The 22,409-nt window shown below is 49.0% G+C and overlaps 1 protein-coding gene across 1 annotated transcript; it reads right to left on the minus strand.

Annotated features, from left to right (window-relative positions):
* Positions 1-4,899: 4,899 nt before the first annotated feature.
* LOC146356706 (H-2 class II histocompatibility antigen, E-S beta chain-like) lies at positions 4,900-21,978 on the minus strand. Its single transcript, XM_084831943.1, has 6 exons — positions 21,826-21,978; positions 18,549-18,830; positions 10,698-10,979; positions 9,183-9,296; positions 8,232-8,255; positions 4,900-7,344 (listed from the first exon to the last, which is right to left on the minus strand). The coding sequence occupies exons 1-6, from the start codon at positions 21,914-21,916 to the stop codon at positions 7,331-7,333; spliced, it is 807 nt and encodes a 268-aa protein (XP_084688069.1). The 5' UTR covers positions 21,917-21,978; the 3' UTR covers positions 4,900-7,330.
* Positions 21,979-22,409: the final 431 nt, after the last annotated feature.

Below are 22,409 nucleotides of genomic sequence, written 5' to 3' on the forward strand. Positions count from 1 at the left end.
CTGGTTTGAAACTCAACATTAAAAAAACGAAGATCATGGCATCTGGCCCCATCACTTCCTGGCATATAGAAGGGGAAGAAATGGAAGCAGTGACAGATTTTACTTTCTTGGGCTCCAAGATCACCGCAGACGGTGACTGTAGCCATGAAATTAAAAGACGCTTGCTCCTTGGGAGGAAAGCTATGGCCAACCTAGACAGCATAGTAAGAAGCAGAGACATCACCTTGCCGACAAAGGTCCGTCTAATCAAAGCTATGGTTTTCCCAGTAGTAATGTATGGCTGTGAGAGCTGGACGATAAGGAAGGCTGAGCGCCGAAGAATTGATGCTTTCGAACTGTGGTGCTGGAGAAGACTCTTACGAGTCCCCTGGACTGCAAGGAGGTCAAATCAGTCCATCCTAAAGGAAATCAACCCTGAGTGCTCATTGGAAGGACAGATAATGAAGCTGAAGCTCCAATATTTTGGCCACCTAATGCGAAGAGAAAACTCCCTGGAAAAGACCCTGATGCTGGGAAAGACTGAAGGCAAAAGGAGAAGGGGACGGCAGAGGATGAGATGGCTAGATAGCATCACGGATGCAATGAATATGAACTTGAGCACGCTCCGGGAGAGAGTGCAGGACAGGAAGGCCTGGCGTGCTATGGTCCATGGGGTCACGAAGAGTCGGACACGACTGAACGACTGAACAGAACAGAGATGCCCTCAGGCTGCGTCCTCTGGCCATCTTCACCTGGAGATCATCCAGGAACCGGGCCACTTGGGGATGGATCTAGATGCCTTTACACCAAGAAGGCTAGACTCTGGCTAGGACTCTACAACAGGCAGCAGTGGAAGGTCCCCCCCTGCTCCGCTTTGGCCAGGGTCAGAGGAAGGGCCTTCCGCTCCCCCACCCCACTGGGGAACCTCGGCTGGGAGTTGGAACTCTTTCTATTTCCTCCTGGGATGCAACCTGGGGCTCTTTCACCCAGCAACAGCCTTGTCAGCCCCAAGAGCTTTTCCCATTGGCTGAGCCTGCCCCAGACTTCCTGCTCCGCCCCCAACCTCCATCTGCCGTGGTCCCAGGTGTCCTGCTGCCACCGGAGTCATCTTCAGAGGAAGAGCTAGAACCGCCAGAGCCAGGTGGTTCCTCAGGAGACCCTGGCACTAGCCAAGATGGGCCAGACCTTCAGGGATGATGCCTTTGAATCTGCCTCCTAGAGAGGCAGGGGGTTCAGCTTCTGAGGCAGAGGGAGATGCTGAGCCACCCCTGGCCCCCGAGAACGCCGGCGCCTCGAGGTCCGTGATAGGATGGTCGCCACGCGACGGAGCGCTCGCATACTGAAGGGGACTACTCTTGAGTCAGGCCCTCCTCATGAGGAGAACACCTGAGACACATCTAATGGGAAGTAGCTGAGCACTGGATGGGGCTCTAGGAGCTTTGGCTATATCCGCTCTCATGGGTAACTTGAGAGCGGCTGGAAACACCGCCTCTGCTAGTTCCAGGGTCTGCTGCCTTGTCTCCTGTGCCCGGCCTTGCAATGGATACACCGGGCTACTGACCCTGGACCGGTTCTTGGCCCAGCTTCTGTACCGAGTAGTGTACCTGACTGATTTGCTGTGTTTGACCTCCTGCCTGTTACCTTGACCATTCCTGCTGCCTGATGCTCGCTGACTGCCTGTGTTCTGACCTCTGCCTGGACTTTGACCGCTCCTGCCTTAGCCTAAACCTCCTTGGCCTGAAACCTGTGTGCTTGGCTTGACCCTTTGCTGGCCACCTTGGCTATTCTATTGCATTGCTCAGGCTAGAGCAGGACACCCTCTCCCTTTCCTCCTCTCCACATTCAGGCACTAGTCTCACCGTGCTTCTGTGACCAGTATCCTTCCGGCGTTGGCGATACATTACTTAGCAGGTTTAGTGTGATAAAAACCTGTCATTTCAATTCAAGCAACAGGGGAAGGAACTGAACTTCTTAAACTGGGGCATCTTTTCTCTCTGAAAATAGGAAGCCATTGAAACCTCTCCCCCTGGTGTGCTAGATTTCTATTTGCAGAGGGTTACAGACCACTCTACCATGCAATTCTGGTGTTACGAACAGATCCTACCTGCATCTGTGAAGGAGTCCTTGTGGGCTAAATGGGAGAGATGGGGGGGGGATCTTGGGCAGCTGAAGCTGGAGGCTTCATCACTCTGGTCTCTCTTCAGCTATGCAAATGGGGGGAGGGGATAAATTCACTCCCCCCCCTCCACTGGCTCTAGGAAGCCCCCTATCCATCATTTCTAGCTCTCTGGCAACAAGCAAGACCTCTGGCCCCATAGCCTGTCTCCAGCCCCAAACACACACAGAGACCCCCTCTGGCAGTGGGCAGAAAACCGCAGAGGCGCTCAGGTTTCGCTTCCCACACACCAAGCTGCCCTCTGCATTCTGGGGAAAGGAGCAGAGAAACTGGCCAAGATCCAGCAAAGAGTGAAGCAAACCCTCCTCACAAAGGCACTTTGGCTTCCAAGCCCCCTCCCACCAAACCAACGCAGCAGCAGCACCAGGGCCTGGCTGCATCACCAGTAGGGATGGCGGAGAAATCTGCTGTGGATTCTCAAGAATCCAACCTGCGAAGTCCGCAGTGGACCGGCCCCGCTCACCTCCATGTCCATGGGACTTCCCATGGGGCCCCTCTCGGGTGCCGCCAAGTCCTTTCTTCCCCGCACCGGCTGTCAAGAGCTTCCTTAGCAGCCGGCCTCAAGAAGACGGGACTCGGCAGGACCCCCAGCACTCTCGCCCTGGCTTCCTCTTGAGGAACTCCGTTAAGCGCAGCCGAGAGTGGCTGCAATGCAACTGGTGGACTGCAGACCTGGAAAGGGCTTTCTGGCAGGCCTGTTAGGCCCTCATTTTGGTAGCCTGTGGGAGCGCCTGCCTTGTAAAGCAAATGGGCAGTGGTATGACCTGCTCTGACTATGCAAAGCACTGACTTCTTAATCCACTGTGTCTACTTTTGGCTTTATCACAGAATTGAGATCCGAGTGCTGCCTTTCCTGTTTTTCCACTACATCACCTGTAGGTGGCATTGCGGTATAGCAGAGTAGTACAACTACACAAGACGAAATTAAGTTTTCTTTCTCTTTCACAGTTAAGTGCTCCATTTTCCCCACTCTAAAAAATCTCCCCGAAAGTGCTGGTTAGACACAGAAGCAAAACTGGAGTGTCATGACATTGTCTAAAGAACCCATAGACAACTGTGAGTAGGGAATGACACCTGCCTCATGTAGAAAGCCCTGAATGAAATCACAGCAATGGTTAACGCACCCACTACCGGGGTGTGTTAACCCTTCTGCATGTGTTAAGCCTTTTCGGAGTCTTCCCTCTTAGGAGGAAGTAATTGCAGCCTCATAAAAAAACAACTTAGAAATCCAGAAGTTTCCTGTAGCTGGGTTTGGGCACTAATGTTTCTACCAAAAAACAAAGGTAGCAGCAAAGACAGGAGTTCGTGATCTTTCTAACTCGGGGTTTTTTCCGAGTTTATACACATTATGTATGTGATCTACAGTGTGGTGTGTTGGCAAGAGTGTTGGACTGGGAGCTGGGAGATCCGGGCTCTAGTCCCCACTCGGCCATGGAAGCTCACTGGGTGACTTTGGGCCAGCCACAGACTCTCAGCCCAACCCACCTCACAGGGTTGTTGTTGTGAGGCTAAAATGGAGAGGAGGAGGAGGATTATGTAAGCTGCCTTGGGTTCCTTGCAAGAGGAAGAAAGGCAGGATATAAATGCAATTAATTAATTAATTAAATCTATACACACACACACAAGCGCACACACATTTATATATATGAGGTGTACCTAGACTCAGATGCACACACAGACATACAATTTTGTGTTATGGGCCCCAGATCTTTTAAGAACCTAGCAACGCCCCTGCCGACACCTCGTCACTCTGCTTTGGCCTCCTGTTCCCTTTCCCTATCTTCTCATAGAAGGAAGTCTCCGGGGGCCTAAAGCCCTGTTAGTTTTCCCCTCCTCGCCTTTCTCCTAGTGTCACTCCATGGGGTGGAGGCAGAGGCAGGAGCGGCACAAGAGAGCTTGTTCTTTTTCTCTGCTCTTTTTGCAGAGAGTCTAACAAAGGCTTTTCTTGCTCCTTTTATCTCACTTTCTAGTTCCCTGCCCCATCCCTCCAGAACAAAGGGATATCTGCTGAAGACCCTGGAGAGAACAGGCAGTAATAAGACTTCCCATTTGTTCAGTTTATATTGTAGGAATGAGTTTCTTTCTATCATAGAATCATAGAATAGTAGGGTTGGAAGGGGTCTACAAGGCCATCGAGTCCAACCCCCTGCTCAAGGCAGGAATCCAAGTCAGAGCAGCCCTGACAGGTGGCTGTCCAGCCTCATCTTGAATGCCTCCAGTGTGGGAGAGCCCACCACCTCCCCAGGTCATTGGTTCCATTGTCGTATTGCTCTTACAGTCAGGACGTTTTTCCTGATGTTCAGCTGGAATCTGGCTTCCTGTAACTTGAGCCCATTATTCCGTGTCCTGCACTCTGGGATGATCAAGAAGAGATCCTGGCCTTCCTCTCTGTGACAACCTTCCAAGTACTTGAAGAGCGCTATCATTATCTCCCCTCGGTCTTCTCTTCTCAAGGCTAAACATGCCCAGTTCTTTCAGTCTCTCCTCACAGGGCTTTGTTTCCAGGCCCCGCATCATCTTTGTTGCCCTCCTCTGAACCCTCTCCAGCTTGTCCGCACCCTTCTTAAAGGATGACTCACACAAATAAACGTCCTCACTTGACATAATTAATTCCATCCTTTAAAAGTGGAGAACTTAAAGTGGCTGTCTCTATTATTATTATTATTTTGATGATCCACTGTGTTATGTTGATAGTAAGAGAACTCAAAGTTTTTAAATGGGATGAAAACCGAGTCAAAAACAATGATATTTGGTAAATCCAAGCAAATCTTTAATTGGTCACTTGATGGGAATAAATTGGAATAAGTGTTCTCATTTAAGTACAGTGCCTTGCATAAGTATTCACTCCCACCCACCCCCTTTGACTTTCCCACATTTGGTTGTGTTAAAACCTAGAATTAAAATGGCTCTAATTGCCATTTTTACCATTTGATTTATACAACATACTTAACACTTTGAAGGTAGAAAATATTTTTTATTGTGGCACAAAAGTTAATTAAACAAAAACAAACTGGCACGTGTTGGTTGCATAAGTATCCCCCCCCCCCAGTCAATACTTGGTAGAAGCACCTTTGGCAGCAATTAAGCTGTGAGCCTTTTGAGGTGAGTCTCTACCACCTTTGCGCATCTGGATCCTGCCATTTTTGCCCATTCATCTTGGCAAAATTGCTCATGCTCTGTCAGGCTGGATGAGGACCATTGGTGAACAGCCATTTTCAAGTCTTGCCACAGATTCTCAATCGGATTGAGGTCTGGGCTTTGACTGAGCCATTCTAAGACATTCAGGTTCTTGTTTTTAAACCACTCCAGTCTAACTTTGGCTGTGTGTTTAGGGTCATTGTCCTGCTGGAAGGTGAACCTCCGTCCCAGGTCTCTTGCAGACTGAGACAGGTTTTCCTCCAGAATTGCCCTGTATTTGGCTCCATCCATCTTGCCCTCAATCCTGACCAGTTTCCCAGGGACTACCGATGAAAAGCATCCCCACAACATGATGCTGCCACCGCCGTGTTTCACTGCTGGGATGGTGTTCTCAGGGCAATGAGCACTGTTGGCTTTGCGCCACACACAGCATTTTGTGGTAAGGCCAAAAAGTTCAGCTTTGGTCTCATCAGACCAAAGAACCTTTTTCCACATGTTTGCTGTGCCTCCCACATGCCTTTTGGCAAAATCCAAAAGGGATTTGGTACGGGCTTTTTTTTTTCAGCAAGACTTTCTTCTTGTGACTTTTCCATAAAGCCCAGCTTTGTGGAGCATCCGGCTGATGGTTGTCCCATGGATGGTTTCTCCCATCTCAGCTCTGGATCTCTCCAGCTCCTTCAGAGTTACCATTGACCTCTTGGTTGCTTCTCTGACTAATGCCCTCCTTCCCAGTCACTGAGTTTTGTTGGACGGCCTCTCTAGACAGAGTCACGGTTGTGCCATTTTCTTTCCATTTTGTAATAATGGATTTAATGACACTCCGGGGGATGTTCATAGTTTGGGATTTATTTCTTTATGGCGCTTCTCCAGAACTTTATCCCAGACTTGTTTTGATAGCTCCTTGGTCTTCATGATGTTGTCTGTTTAGATATGCTCTCTTGAAGGTACCATGAGACTCCTGGTGGCTCTTGCTCTTTTTGCGTGCACCCCTGTGCTGCACTGTGGCACGTGGGGAGGGGGAGCTCAGTGTGGGCCTTATGAGCCTGCTCTGCTTGTGTCTATATCTGTGGCCACCTGCTTCTCCCCGGAGAAGCTCCTCCACCTCCAGCAGCTGTAGTTTATCTAGCACAGAGATGCAGAGATTCCTGGAGGAGAAGGCTATGGATGGCTACTAGTCTTGATGGCTCTGTGCTACCTCCAGTACCAGAGGCAGTGAGCCTATGTACACCAGTTGCTGGGTAACATGGGTAGGAGGGTGCTGTTGTGCTTATGCCCTGCTTGTGGGTTCTTGATCAACAGCTGGTTGGCCACTGTGTGAAAAGAATGCTGAACTAGATGGACCCTTGGTCTGATCCAGCAGGGCTCTGCTTATGTTCTTATAAGGGTGGGAGAGGGAACAGGACCCCCTCTGCCAGTGGGCAGAACGCTGCAGAGACGCTTGGGTTTTGCTTCCCCATGCACCAAGCTGCTCTCTGCATTCAGGGGAAGGGAACAGAGAAACTGGCCACCATCCAAGTGTCTGGCCAGCAAAGAGCGAAGGAACCCCTCCTCACAATGGCACTTGGGAACGTCACTAAGTAGCTACTACACAGGCCTTTGACAGTAACAAAAGAAGGCCTCAGGCCTATTTAGATACACTGTAGCCTCACAGAGGCCACAGATAGTAAATATAACAGAACAAAAATAGTTTTATACAGCTATTTCTTCACATGGGGCTCTACCACTGTGCTACAGCACCACCCCTAAATGTAAAGGCTGATAGATTTGTCAAGGGCAATCAAATTAGAGTGGAACCAGTTTGCATCTTCTAGTGATGCTGTTCAGAACACCTAGCAATAGAGATGCAGAAGCTTTGGGTGAATACAGACAGTGACCACAGAATGAATCTCTCAGCCACTTGGGAATGTGGTCATCTCTTTCTTGTCCATGGCATTTCCACCCCTTCTGTTTTGCATCTTCCAAGGAAAGAAGTTAGGGAAAGAACTTCACAGGCTGTCAAAAGAGTTATTTTCCATAGGGGACCCAGAGGTGGAAGAACTAGCAGATGAGCACTGTGAGGAAAAAGGTGGGGGTGGGGAGAAGAAAAGGAACATGTAATGCAAAATATATAAACCAGGCAGCCCAATCTGACTCCCCTGGGGTCCCATTCACCTGGCCCCACCCTCCTTTCCATGACCACGGATCGTTTGGTGGTTTCCCAGCTTCTGCGTCTCCTAAACTAAAATATGCTGGTATTTTTCCCCCACCCTCTTTTTCCTTTTCCCCGCCCCTTTTTCCTTTGGCCCCACCCATCACGGGAATGTGCCCCGAGAGCTTCTTCAAAATGGAATCTGGCCGTCAGACTGAACAAGGTTCAGCACCCCTGACATAAATAAATAGGAAAATATATGTTTGTAGGGTGGTGAAAGAAAAAGAGGCCAAGAATATCGGCTTGTCTCGGGCTTTCCCCCTCCCCTCTGCAGCCCCACCTTCAGACCCCTCAGAATGGCTGGTGAACCTTCATGACTGGCATGCTAGGCAGATCAAGGGGCTGCAGCCAGGAGAAGAGGGAAACTGGCACTCTCACCACCCACCTCCTTGGACACTCTGTTGCTGACCCAGCGGTCATCCTACTTCAGTGGACAGACTGCAGAGGGCGGCTCCAGAGTGCAATGGTGGAACTACAGTTTATTGCTGGACCGTCATCTATGAGCAAGTTTGATTCTCTTCTTTTAGGGCTTAATTGTGACCAGGGATGTCTACTTCCTACTGCTGGGAATTGTCCCTGTGCTTATCTTGTATACATCAGGGTAGAACGCTTCTTACTATTCATGGCTTTGTGGACCCAGGGATTGCATTTCTCCCCTTCATACACATATACATCTGCCTACTGAGGATAACCCTTCACACATCTGAGGAAGTGGGCTCTATCCCAAAAGGGGGTGCAGAGAGACCTTACCTGCAGGTTGTCGGGTGGGATTTGCTAAAAAGAGAGGGGGGAGGGAGACACAGTTAAATCCATGGAGGGATGATGCTGTTTATTGGGTGGGGTCAGACTGCACCCCTCCCCAGCACCATTAACTGCCCCACAAAGCACAAAACCCACCAACTTGTTTCGCTGCCCAACCGAAATTGAATTCTTTTGCAAAACACAAACTGCTTTCCTGACCCAGCACTTCTTGATGACAAACTTTCTATCCAAACCCTCCTCAGAGGCCTGCTGGCAGATGGAATGGCATTGAAGCACAAAGAAACTTTTCCCTGTGGTCATCACTTCCCTGACAATGTGTGCAGGATCTGTGCACTGCCAGAGTGAGAAATGGGAGGAGGGAGGGGCCACAGCTCAGTGTTAGAGACCCTGCTTTGCATGCAGAAGGTTCAATCCCAGCATCTCCCGTTAAGGAATAATGCCAGGGGGCAGGTGACGGGAAGGATCGACTCTCTCTGCCTGACAGCCATAAAGCATTTGACTGTTCAAAGCACTTTACCAGCTGCCATCCTTTCAACAACAACCCTGAAAGGTAAGCTGGTGTTATCACCACCTCTATATTGCAGGTGAGGGGATGGAGGATGGGAGAGAATGGCTTGCCTAAGGCCACCTGGTGAGTTCAGGGCAGAGGTGAGATTTGAACTGAGAATTTGCTGAATTGGATCTGCTCAGTCTGTTAGCTGCTACGCTAGAGGAGGGTGGTCGCTCTCCTTGGATCAGGCCCCAACCTTTTACGACGGTCATGTCCAGGTGGATCTTGGGGGAGCACAAACTGGAAGATTACTCAGCAGTTTCTGCTGTGGGATGAGCAGTGGGAGGAGGGCAGAAAACTCTTATCCAAAATTCCTTGATCCCCTTCCCACGGTGTGCCTCTGTCTCTGTCTCTCTCTCTCTCACACGCGTGCACACACACTTTCTCACCTTTCTTGCTCCTCAGGTAGAGTGAGGGTCCCACGGCCATGAAGACCACACCCAGCATGGCCCCCACGGCCCCCGTCCACACTTTGCTCCTGGCAGAGTCCGACCTCCGTGGCTCTATGGAAGGAGAAGAAGGAGCCTCACGTGAGCAGAAGGATCAGGACCAGAAAGATCAGGGGAAGGCCTCTCAGCCTCCAGGTATTAAACTGCTTCAGGATTTGCTTCACATGAGAACATATTTATATATATATATATATATATATATATATATATATATATATATGGCTGAGGGTCTCCAACACACACTAATGGTGATGGGAATCCACAAACTCCATCAGTTCCTCTGGATTTATATATATGGATCTGTTCCATGTGCTAAGAACAGGAAAGGTCTTTTTCTGCCCACGCTGGTGAAACTGAAGCCTGAAACTGGGCGTGCGGGAAGGTGTGTCCAGATGGACACCAAATGGGGGCCAATCGGGGACAACAAGGCCTGAGAGGAGGGATATAAAGCTGCTGATAAGACACTCAAATAAAGCAACATATTCCGGAGACATCTGGAGATATATATCCACAGCTGTGGGTGGCCCGTGGATGATGTGTGGATGGAACATGCATTTATCCATTCAGTTAAGGGTCAGTTGTAGTCGCCCGTTATTACACCATGCATTGTTGGATTGCCTCCCTTATTTCATTTTCCATCTCAAGATAACCCTGAGCTTTGGGTTGCCTGCGATGAAACAGGAGTTCAAACACAAGAGCCCGGAGTGCTTTGTATTCCAGAGGGATTGATGGAGTTTGTGGATTCCCATCACCGTTAGTGTGTGTTGGAGACCCTCAGCCATCCAAAAGGTCTCCTGCTGCTCCCGCAAAAAGCTCCGCCCTTTCTCCCTTACTGCCCTGCGTGCTTCAAACTGCCTCCCAGGACACCTGCCTGGTGCCACCTCTCTAGCTTCCTCCAAGTTCCTCCTCAAAACCCAACTTTTCCCTGAAGCCTTTGGAACGACTCCCAAGTTCCCAGGCCCTGTAAGCAGGCCCCCCAAGCACATGCAGCTGGAACAACCACGTACTGCTTCCCCGTTCTGTGAAAGGACCACATATCACTACTCCTGACTCCACTTTCATTCCATAAGAAGAGCCCTGTGGCTGGACCAGACCAAGGGGCTCTCTGGTCCAGCATTCTGTTCTCACAGTGGCCAGCCAGGTGCCCCAATGGGAAGCCCACAGAGAGGACAGGAGCACAACAGCCCCCTCCTGCCCATGTCCCCTAGCACCTGGTATGGAGAGGAATGCTGCCTCTGATACTACCGGAGGAATATGCAGCCACAATGACTATATATCATCAGAACTGTGGCACAGCTCAAGACTTTGGTTCTCATCGTGGATGTCCTTGAAACAGGGCACCCCTGGACAGCATGGGGGCCTTCCTGCCTCCTGACCAGGAGAGACACAGGAATGCAAAATTCCCTCCCCGTTTGCAGGATTGGGTCTCCAGGGGAAAGGGGGGGCAGGTCGTACCCCATTGCACAGTGATGGCTGTCTCCAGGCTGGCGTGCTCCACGTGGCAGGTGTAGACGTCTCCGTGCTGGGGTGTCGTCTCCAGCATCACCTGGGTCTGGTAGGTCCAGTCTCCGTTGTGGAGCTCTTCTCCATACAAGACCCCTTCCTTCTCCTCCCGCCCGTTCTTCAGCCACTTGATCTCAATCTCCAAGGGATAAAATCCTCTCACAGTGCAAAACAGCAGGGTGTGTGGGGAGAGGGGGTCATCCTTGGTGGGGGAGATGGAGACTGCTGGTGAAGCTGTGGGGGGGGGAAGGAAGGATGTGGGTAAAAGACACAGGGAATCTGAGACAGAACAAGAAAAGCAGCATGTTATCCTGCTCCCTGAAGCCTTTGGAACGACTCCCAAGTTCCCAGGACCTGTAAGCAGGCCCCCCAAGCACATGCAGCTGGAACAACCACATACTGTGGCGGAGCTTTTGGCGGGAGCAGCAGGAGACCAATCTTAAAAACGATAGAATGATCTCAGTACGAATCCAAGGCAAACCATTCAACATCACAGTAATTCAAGTCTATGCCCCAACCACTGAGGCCAAAGAAGCTGAGGTTGATCGGTTCTATGAAGACCTACAACACCTTCTAGAACTAACACCAAAAAAAGATGTCCTCTTCATCATAGGGGATTGGAATGCTAAAGTAGGAAGTCAAGAAATCACCGGGATAACAGGCAGGCATGGCCTTGGTGTACAAAATGAAGCAGGACAAAAGCTAATAGAGTTTTGCCAAGAGAACATGCTGATCATAGCAAACACTCTTTTCCAACAGCACAAGAGGCGACTCTACACATGGACATCACCAGATGGTCAATATCGAAATCAGATTGATTATGTCCTTTGCAGCCAAAGATGGAGAAGCTCCATACAGTCAGTAAAAACAAGACCTGGAGCTGACTGTGGCTCAGATCATGAGCTGCTTCTTGCAAAATTTCGGCTTAAATTGAAGAACGTCGGGAAAACCACTAAACCATTCAGGTATGACCTAAATCATATCCCTTATGAATACGCAGTGGAGGTGAAGAATAGATTTCAGGGATTAGACCTGATAGACAGAGTGCCTGAGGAACTATGGACGGAGGTCCGTAACATTGTTCAGGAGGCAGCAACTCAATCCATCCCAAAGAAAAAGAAATGCACGAAAGCGAAGTGGCTGTCTGATGAGGCTTTACGAGTAGCTGAGGAAAGAAGGGAAGCGAAAAGCAAGGGAGAAAGGGGAAGATATATCCAACTGAATGCAGAGTTCCAGAGAATAGCAAGGAGAGACAAGAAGGCCTTCTTAAATGAACAATGCAAAGAAATCGAGGAAAACAATAGAATGGGAAAGACTAGAGATCTCTTCAAGAAAATCGGAGATCTCAAGGGAACGTTTTGTGCAAAGACAGGCATGATAAAGGACAAAGAAGGCAGGGACCTCACAGAAGCAGATGAGATTAAGAAGAGGTGGAAAGAATACACAGAAGAACTATACAGGAAAGATCTGAATGTCCCTGATAGCCATGATAGTGCAGTCACTGAACTTGAGCCGGACATCCTAGAAAGTGAAGTCAAGTGGGCCTTAGGAAGCATTACTAACAACAAAGCTAGTGGAGATGACAGTATTCCAGCTGAGCTATTTAAAATCCTAAAAGATGATGCTGTTAAAGTGCTGCATTCAATATGCCAACAAATTTGGAACACTCAACAATGTGTTCTCTTGGCAAAACTCTATTAGCTTTTGTCCTGCTTCATTTTGTACACCAAGGCCATGCCTGCCTGTTTTCCTGGTGATTTCTTGACTTCCTACTTTAGCATTCCAATCCCCTATGATGAAGAGGACATTTTTGTTTGGTGTTAGTTCTAGAAGGTGTTGTAGGTCTTCATAGAACCGATCAACCTCAGCTTCTTCAGCATCAGTGGTTGGGGCATAGACTTGAATTACTGTGATGTTGAATGGTTTGCCTTGGATTCGTACTGAGATCATTCTATCGTTTTTAAGATTGTACCCCAGTACTGCTTTTCCCACCCTTTTGTTGACTATGAGTGCTACTCCATTTCTTCTAAGGGATTCTTGCCCACAGTAGTAGATATGATGGTCACCTGAATTAAATTTGCCCATGCCTGTCCATTTTAGTTTGCTGATTCCCAAGATGTCGATGTTCAGTCTTGCCATCTCATGTTTGACCACCTCCAGCTTACCTTGATTCATTGATCTGACATTCCAGGTTCCTAAACAATATCATTTTTTACAGCATCGGATTTTCTTTTCACCACCAGACACATCCACAGCTGAGTGTCCTTTCGGCTCTGCTCTTCCCCAGTAGTATCTTTAGCTCCAAGCATTTTTTAATAATGGGATGCCTTTTTCTTTAATCTTGAAAATGAAAATAAACTGTTTGAAAATAACTAAGGATTTTTTTTGGAAAATATTGAGGGAATAATTAGGAGTGGACCCAATGATTAAAACTGGAAGTCAAAGAATGCCTTCAAAAGATACACGTTTTTGCATTCAAGGCAGAACTTGCCCCTTTTCTTCATTTCCAAGATTGTACACAACATTTGGACCCCTTTGAGAGATGTTGTCCACCTTTGGTCTCAGTTATGGCTATTAATGGATATGGACATTAAAGGTCTTTCAAAGTTCTTCCACTGATGTCATGAGTCGTTATGTTTGGTGTTGTGAGTCATGGTGTTTGTTCAGACTAACTACCAAGGTCTGACTACCTTTTAAAAGTTACATTTAATGCTGTTCTTGTCATTTGAGCATTTGTGTAAATATTTGTATTTTTTAAAATAGGAAATAAATAAATCTCTGTTTTATTGGGCTGTATTAACAGGGCAATCCTATGCATGTCTACTCAAAATTAACTCCCGCTCTGTTCAATGGGGCCTACCCACAGGAAATTGGGTATTGGATTGCTGCCTTAATTTCAATAATACCACAACCTTTCTCTTCCAGAGTTCACCAATAAAGTTGGAAGATGAATAGGCAATAGAGGATATCTTCCCAATTTATTTGGAATGTGGAAAAACCTCCAAGGATAAAGTAGACATCATTGGAAGATGGAAGATGAAAATGTGGCCTAAATGTACTTAATGTAAAGTGTTAATATTAGGAAAATACTAATTGGTTGCTTGAGTGCACATTCAATGCGCATAGAGTCTCTGTACACAGATGGTCAGTCTGTACACTTGTTCTGTTGTCATTGTTGTTGTTCAGTCGTCAAGTCATGTCCGACTCTTCGTGACCCCATGGACCAGAGCACGCCAGGCCTTCCTGTCCTGCGCTCTCTCCCGGAGTGTGCTCAAGTCCATATTCATTGCATCGGTGATGCTATCTAGCCATCTCATCCTCTGCCGTCCCCTTCTCCTTTTGCCTTCAGTCTTTCCCAGCATCAGGGTCTTTTCCAGAGAGTTTTCTCTTCGCATTAGGTGGCCAAAATATTTGAGCTTCAGCTTCAGTCTCTGTCCTTCCAATGAGCACTCAGGGTTGATTTCCTTGAGGATTGACTGATTTGACCTCCTGGCAGTCCAGGGGACTCGTAAGAGTCTTCTCCAGCACGTAAGAGTCTTCTCAGCACAGTAACTTGTTCTGTTACTCACACACAATATTCAAGATGGATGGATGATATTCTGGAGGTGACAGACTTACTTGACCTTGTGGGAGCTGGGGGTGGCGACAGCCGACAGGAAGCTCTGGCATGGGCTGGTCCATGAAGTCATGAAGAGTCGGAATCGACTGACCGAATAAACAACAAATACAATCTGTGCACACCGGCTGCTGCTCTGTACACTCGTATAGTTGTTCACATGTAATGGAGGGCACATCTGTTCATACAGGGTTGTCTTGGTAACAAATATAATTATAACAATAACTGTTGTACAGGATTTTTTTTTTTTTTACTTCTTAAGCCCAGGTTCTTTTCTAACTAATTTATTTATTACTTTAAAAGCTTTTGGGCATTGAAGTGAAACCTTTCTATATTTCTTTTTAATATAAAGCAACTTTTTATAAGTTACTGGAGAAAGGACACTCCACTGCCCCATCATCGACATCATCAATGTTATTAGTAATAACAATAGTATTTTGCATTTATCACAGCAATGAATTCATGCTCCTATGATACCATTATGCTGTGTATGTGTTAACAAATAGTCTATGAAAGGACAAAAAGCATGCTGCTTCCAAGAGGGGCTGACAGGGCTGCTGCTGCCTCCCTCCTCCTGGACATTGTGTGTGCATATGGGGAGGGGGGAGAGGTTGGACCACTGTTGCCATGGGAACCCATAGAGGGTGGGGTGCCATGGGAGGGGTTAAGGCTGAAGGAGGACCTGGTGAGAGGGTGGAAATAGAGAAGAACAAGAAAGTCATGGGGGGGAGCTGGAAGAAGGGGGCTCCCTCACCCCCTCCATCCTGCTCCCCCTGCCCTGGGCAGGCTCATTTTTCCTGCCAACCATCTGCCCCAGGAAATCTCCAAGCCTTCTAATGGAGCAATCAGAGATATACAAGGCTAGAATATCAACGGTATGTCATTAGCAACATTTTTAAGGATGTGCAATAAATACCTCATTGTCAATAATTTCTTAAGGATACAAGATGATTACCTACAAACACAGTTTGCAGAGAAAAATCAAATCTAACGAAAGCTTTACCTAAACTAGTTACATTTATTGAAACATTCAGTGTTACGTCTTTTATCTTTACAAAACTTCTTTAAATAAAATGTTCTTGGTGTAAACTCCAGGGTGGCCACTGTGACGTCCTTGTTCTGGTCCATCGACAACTTGAATCTTGAGTTGTGCCGATGAGTGCACATGACTCATGGCAGCGTAGAGTTGTCCATGGCTGAAGACAGATGCGGGCAGACAGATGCCAGCTTGGTTTGCCTGGCTGCACAGGTGCCACACCAGGAACCCATCCAGCCTCACCATGGAAGTGCAGGAATGAACGTAAGAACATAAGAAGAACGCTGCTGGATCACACCAAGAGTGCACCCAGTCCAGCATTCTGGTCACACAGTGGCCAACCAGCTGTCAACCAGGAAACTGCAAGCAGGCATGAGCACAACAGCACCCTTCCACCCATGTTCCCCAGCTATTGGTGTACATAGGCTCACTGCTTCTGGTACTGGAGGCATCAGGACTACATTGCTAGCCTTCTCCTCCAGGAATTTGTCCAATCCTCTTTTAAAGCCATCTATTCCAGCTGAGCTATTTAAAATCCTAAAAGATGATGCTGTTAAAGTGCTGCACTCAATATGCCCACAAATTTGGAACACTCAACAGTGGCCACAAGACTGGAGAAGCTCAGTTTACATTCCAATTCCAAAGAAGGGCAACGCCAAAGAGTGTTCAAACTACCGCACAATTGTGCTCATTTCACATGCCAGCAAGGTGATGCTCAAAATCCTACAAGCTAGGCTTCAGCAGTATGCGAACCGAGAACTACCGGAAGTACAAGCTGGGTTTCAAAGAGGCAGAGGAACTAGAGAACAAATCACCAACATTCGCTGCATCATGGAGAAAGCAAGAGAATTCCAGAAAAACGTCTATTTCTACTTCGTTGACTACGCTAAAGCCTTGGATTGTGTGGATCACAACAAACTGTGGCAAATTCTTAAAGACATGGGAGTGCCAGACCACCTTACCTGTCATCTGAGAAACCTGTACGAGGGTCAGGAAGCAACAGTAAGAACCAGACATGGAACAACCGATTGGTTCAAAATTGGGAAAGGCGTATGACAAGGCTGCATATTGTCGCCCTGCTTATTTAACTTATATGCAGAGTACATCATGAGAAACGCCGGGTTGGATGAATCACAGGTCGGAATTAAGATTGCCAGGAGAATTATCAACAACCTCAGATTCGCAGATGATACCACCCTAATGGCAGAAAGCGAAGAGGATCTCAAGAGCCTCTTGTTGAGGGTGAAAGAGGAGAGTGCAAAAGCGGGTTTGAAACTCAACATTAAAAAAACCAAGATCATGGCATCTGGCCCCATCAAATCCTGCCATATGGAAGGGGAAGAAATGGAAGCAGCGACAGATTTTATTTTCTTGGGCTCCAAGATCACTGCAGACGGTGACTGTAGCCATGAAATTAAAAGACGCTTGCTCCTTGGGAGGAAAGCTATGGCACACCTAGACAGCATAGTAAGAAGCAGAGACATCACATGGCCGGCAAAGGTCCATATAATCAAAGCTATGGTTTTCCCAGTAGCAACGTATGGCTGTGAGAGCTGGACTATAAGGAAGGCTGAGCGCCGAAGAATTGATGCTTTCGAACTGTGGTGCTGGAGAAGACTCTTACGAGTCCCCTGGACTGCAAGGAGGTCAAATCAGTCCATCCTCAAGGAAATCAACCCTGAGTGCTCAATGGAAGGACAGAGACTGAAGCTGAAGCTCAAATATTTTGGCCACCTAATGCGAAGAGAAAACTGTCTGGAAAAGACCCTGATGCTGGGAAAGACTGAAGGCAAAAGGAGAAGGGGACAGCAGAGGATGAGATGGCTAGATAGCATCACTGATGCAATGAATATGGACTTGGGCACGCTCCGGGAGAGAGCGCAGGACAGGAAGGCCTGGCGTGCTGTGGTACATGGGGTCACGAAGAGTCGGACACGACTGAACAACAACAACAAAGCTGGTGGACATCACTACATCTTGTGGTAGCAAATTCCATAGTTAATGCACTGTGTGAAGGAGGACTTCCTTTTATCTGTCCTGAATCTCCCACCAATCCGCTTTATGGGATGATTCCATTGGGTTCTAGTATTTTGAAAGAGGGAGAAAAATGTCTCCCTCTCCACAGCAGGCATAATTTTGTGCACATCCATCATGTCTCCCCTGACCCTCCTTTTTTCCAAGCTGAACAATCCCAGCTCTTGTAACCTTTTCTCAGAGGGGAGATGCTCCAGCCCCTTGATTATTTTTGTTGCCCTTTTCTGCACTTTTTCCAGCTATACAATATCCTTTTTTAGGCATGGTGACCAGAAATGGACACAGTATTCCAAGTGTGGCTGCACCATAGATTTGTATAGGGGCAGTATGTTATTGGCAGTTTTATTCTCAATTCCTTTTGACAATCGATGTCTGCACTTTTAAATGGAATTTCTGCAGAGGCAACTCAGGAGGATTCTGTGAGTTTAGGAACTCTACAGGGTAATGGACAGTTTTGTCCACAATAAATTCTTCTGTAGTAGGGATGGCGGAGAATTTCTCCACGAATCTTCAGGAGGCCGAGCGCCGAGGCATTCGGCCCCCCAAAAGTGTTGGGGAAATTCTCCGCCGCCCCCCCCCCCCCCCCCCGGGATGGGACTTACCTTCAGCGAATGTCCCTCTCAGCGGTGGGTCCCGGCTGCGGTTCAGCGGAGGTTCGGCGGGGGCGGCGGCCGGTCTCCCAACTGGCTGCCGCCGCCGGCATTACAAAATAAAAAATTTAAAAACACACACACACACACCCGTGATAGGCTACGTGACGATTTACGTAGCCTATCACGGCTAGATTTCCAAAGTCAGCCGTGATAGGCTACGTAAATCATCACGTAGCCTATCACGGGTGACTTTGGAAAAAAACAAAAAAAGCGAGTACGCAAATGGCGGCGGCCCATGGGCGCCGCCACTTGCATTCCTTATTTTGGCACGTCTAGTCTACGTAAAGATTTACGTAGACTACGGTGAAAATAAGGGCAACGCAAATAGCAATTAAGCTAAGTGTAGCAGTTGTTTGGGGAGCTGAAGGGGAGAGCTATTGGGGAGGAGGGTGGAGACCGATAAAGGAGGGGTCCCCCCCTGCTCCCACAGACCCCCTCAGCCCCTCCCTCCCTCCTGGACTCACTTTTCCTTCCGATCACGGGCACTGAAGAGAACACTCGGTAGTTGGCCCGGCAGCGCTCCACGGCAGCGCGGTAGTTCTGCACAGCCTCCTTCCGGCTGTTCCAGTACTCGACGTCAGGCTTCCCCAGGGGCGTGACGGCCTCGAAGACCCCGTGGTCACTGTCGAAGTGGACACTGTCCTGCCGGTCATAGATGAACCTGTAGAGGAGGCGTGCCTGCACCTGCCGCCCTGTCCCATTGGTGTAGTGGCACTCGGATTTCTCCTGGAGCAGGAAATGGTGGGCTGCAGGAGGAGGGAGAGAAAGAGTCCCCAAGAGCATGAAGAGAAGGGGGTAGGGTGGAGGTGAGGCAGTCTCCTCACATTGAGCAGGGGGTTGGACTCGATGGCCTTGTAGGCCCCTTCCAACCCTACTATTGTATGTATGTATATGATTCTCCTCCCTCCACGTGATGAGGACTCCACCACCACCAGTCAGGTCTGTGCCACATGTCCCCCGCTTGGCCAGGACTTGCCCAGATTCAAAGCCCCTCTGGCACGATCTGCTGGACCAGATGCCCAGCTTTCTCTTTTAAAAAGGCAAGTTTCTAGTCCTCAATGAGCCAGAGTAGAAAGGGCCAATTCAGTTTGGGAGAAACAACCCTGCTTCCACCTTTCGGATCCTTTAGCCAATAAGAGAAGTCACAACTTCAACCGTTAGCCGTAGGAAGTTTTAGACTGACACACACAAAGTCCAAAAAAGTGCTTGCTGGTTTCTTAAGGATTCTTTAAAAAAAAAAAAAACTTATCTGATGGAGAACTAATTGCTCCCCACATAAAATAACTTCAGACATTTCAGAGTTTTGCTGTTGTTGATAAAGACTACTGAGACCAGGACACCACAGCCTGCTCTTTCCCCAGGACCTAATTTTAAATTAGAAGCTCTTTGGGCCAATCTGCCCTCTTTCTTCCACTCTGTAAAGCCCCAGAAACACAGAAGAGGCTGCATTTATATGGGTGGAATCCAACTAGCATCTCCCCCCCCCAGCACTACTCACAATCTCTCCCCCCAGAACAGCAAGCATGGCAAGGTACGGATATCTGCCAGTGACGCAGCAGGAAAAGCAACCTGGTGTCAAGGACAGGCTGTTGGATTAGGCCAGAGAACTCCCTGGGTGACCTGAATGGTGACTTTGTGTTTAGGAACTTAGGAACATAGGAAGCTGCCTTATACCGCATCAGACCATTGACCCATCTAGCCCAGTATTGTTGACACTGACTGGCAGCAGCTCTCCAGGGTTTCAGGCAGGATTCTTTCCTCACCCTACCTGGAGAAGCCGGGGAAGGAACCCGAGACCTTCGGCACGCAAAGCACGTGCTCTAGCACACTGAGCTACGGCCCCTCCAAGTGACTTTAGTGTGTCTGTGTTTAGTGTGTTTGTGTGCGCATGTGGGGGGGGGATTTATTGGGGAGGGGGCTCAAGCAGTGCCTTCCTGCAACCACCACTGGCACCCCTCCTGAGGTTTTGGTGGACACCTCAGGGAAAATGTCGCCCCAGTGTACAGATGCTATGGAAGAGGCAAATTCCATGTTACACATAACTAAGAAAGGAACTGAAAATAAACCTGCCAAGTTCCGAGGGCCCCGATACAAATCTGTGGTGCGACCATACTTGGAATACTGTGTACAGTTCTGGTCACCGCACCTCGAAAAGGATATTGTGGAGCTTGAAAAAAGGGGCAGGAAGGGGCAACTGAAATGACCACGGGGCTGGAGCATCTCCCCTATGAGGGAAGGTCACAACAGCTGGGATTGTTCAGCTTGAAGAAACGGAATTAAGGGGAGACATGGGAGAGGTGCACAAAATTCTGGTGGGAAGAGAGTGGATTCAGAGACAGTTTTTCCACTCTCCCATAATACTAGAAGCCCAGATCATCCCTGACACTGATTGTTGGGAGATTCAGGACAGAGAGTGAAGCTATGGAATTTGCTACCACAGGGTGTAGCGATGGCCACCAATTTGGATGGCTTTAAAAGGAGGTTAGACAAATTCCTGGAGGAGAAGGCGGACCATGGCTACTAGTCCTGATGGCTATGTGCGACCTCCAGTACCAGAGGCAGTCAGCCTATGTACGTGTTGCTGGGGAACATGGGTGGGAGGGTGCTGTTGCACTTGTGTCCTGCTTGTGGGTTCCTAGTCGACAGTGGGTCAGCAGCTGTGTGAACAGAACACTGGACTAGATGGACCCTGATCCAGCAGGGCTCTTCCTCAGAGGCAGTGAGCCTATGTGCAACACTTGCTGGGGAACATGGGTGGGAGAGTGCTATTACTTTTGTGTCCTGCTTGTGAGTTTCCCAGGGGGCATCTGGTTGTCCACTGTGGGAAGAGAATCCTGGACTAGATGGAGCCATGTTCTGATCCAGCCTCAGGGCTCTTCCAATGTTCATGCTTCTAGGGCCGCCTTCCCAACCTGATGTCCTCCAGATCTGTTGGACTGCAACTCCCACCATTCCCTGCCAGGCAGACATTGAACAGGTGCAGACTTCCCTCATCACTGCACCTCCCTGCTGGGAATGTTGGGTCCAGGTTGGGCTTCTGCCCATCCCCCTGGCTGCCCAAAGGACTCCTGTTTAAAGGCCTCTTGGTGGATGTCAGGGCAGGTGGTGAGGGTGGACAGAAGGGCATCTCCCCCACTTCTGGGGATCTTTTCTGAAGAGGAGGCTGCCAAGAGGGGAGCCCCCCACACACACACACACACATCCCTGCAGCCACCTCATTCTCTCTGGCAAAGCTCCTCCGCCATCAGCAGCTGCAGCTTATCCAGCACAGAGATGCAGAGACTCTTCCTCTGTTGAACCTCTGCCTGCAGCGCAGCTATTGAAGGCAACAAAAGTCCTTCTGCCAGTGGGGAGGGGGAAAGACACATCATCTTCTGAGCTTCTGGGAGGAACTTGGGCAGCCAAAGTTGGCAAATGAGGGCTGAACTAGGTGGGCTTTTGAGCCCAATGCAGCAAGGAAAGTCTTCTAACTGTTCCCCTCGCCCCTCCCCACCCCTCTCTTCCCCAGAGAGCCCTGCCCTGCCCAAGTCTTCCTTGCTCTCCCCCTTCTCCTCCAGTCCCCCTCTTTCAAAGGGTCCTTTGGGGGGCTCCAAACCTTTGGCAAAGCACCCCGGCTCCTGTTGAGGGACCATCTCCCTTTCCCATCTCCCATGAGGGTAGGCGGAAGGGGTGTGGGGGTCTTGGGAGCTCCCGCTTCCCTTTTCCACCCTCCTTCTCCATCTGCCTATCTCCTCCCCTTACCTGGGGGCTCCTTCCTTCCTCCAGTCCCAGGGACCAAGGACGGACCCATCAGCAGCACCATTATCCCGAGGAGAGCCAAAGCAGGCCCCATGGCTGCTGCCCCACGAGGACAGAGAGGGGGAAATCTTCCAGCCCCGGAAGGGAAACCTTTTGGTCTGTAAAAGGGGAGGGGGCACCACTATCTTTCCGATGTCCCAGAGATGCTGTTCTGCCCAGGCACAGAGAAGCACCAGTGAGAATTCTCTGTTCAGCAGCATCATCACTCTCCAGGCAGAAGTTCTCCTGGCTTGTCAGGACTGAGAAGATGGGTTTTGGCTGCGAAGGAAGGCAGAGGAAGCTCTAGGGGTGTGTGAGTTGGGTGGGGGGAGACGGCCCTGCTTGCGGTTCCTGGTCGACAGCTGGTTGGCCACTGTGTGCACAGAATGCTGGACTAGATGGACCCTTGGTCTGATCCAGCAGGGCTCCTCCTATGTTCTTAGCACCCCTGACATAAATAAATAGGAAAATCTATGTTTGGAAGGTGGTGAAAGAAAAAGAGGGCCAAGAATGTTGGCTTGTCCTAGGGCTTTCCCCCTCTCCTCCCC

Source organism: Heloderma suspectum, chromosome 2, assembly GCF_057233095.1.
Source record: "Heloderma suspectum isolate Gila_16-S chromosome 2, 16-S_ref, whole genome shotgun sequence".
Lineage (NCBI taxonomy): Eukaryota > Metazoa > Chordata > Lepidosauria > Squamata > Helodermatidae > Heloderma > Heloderma suspectum.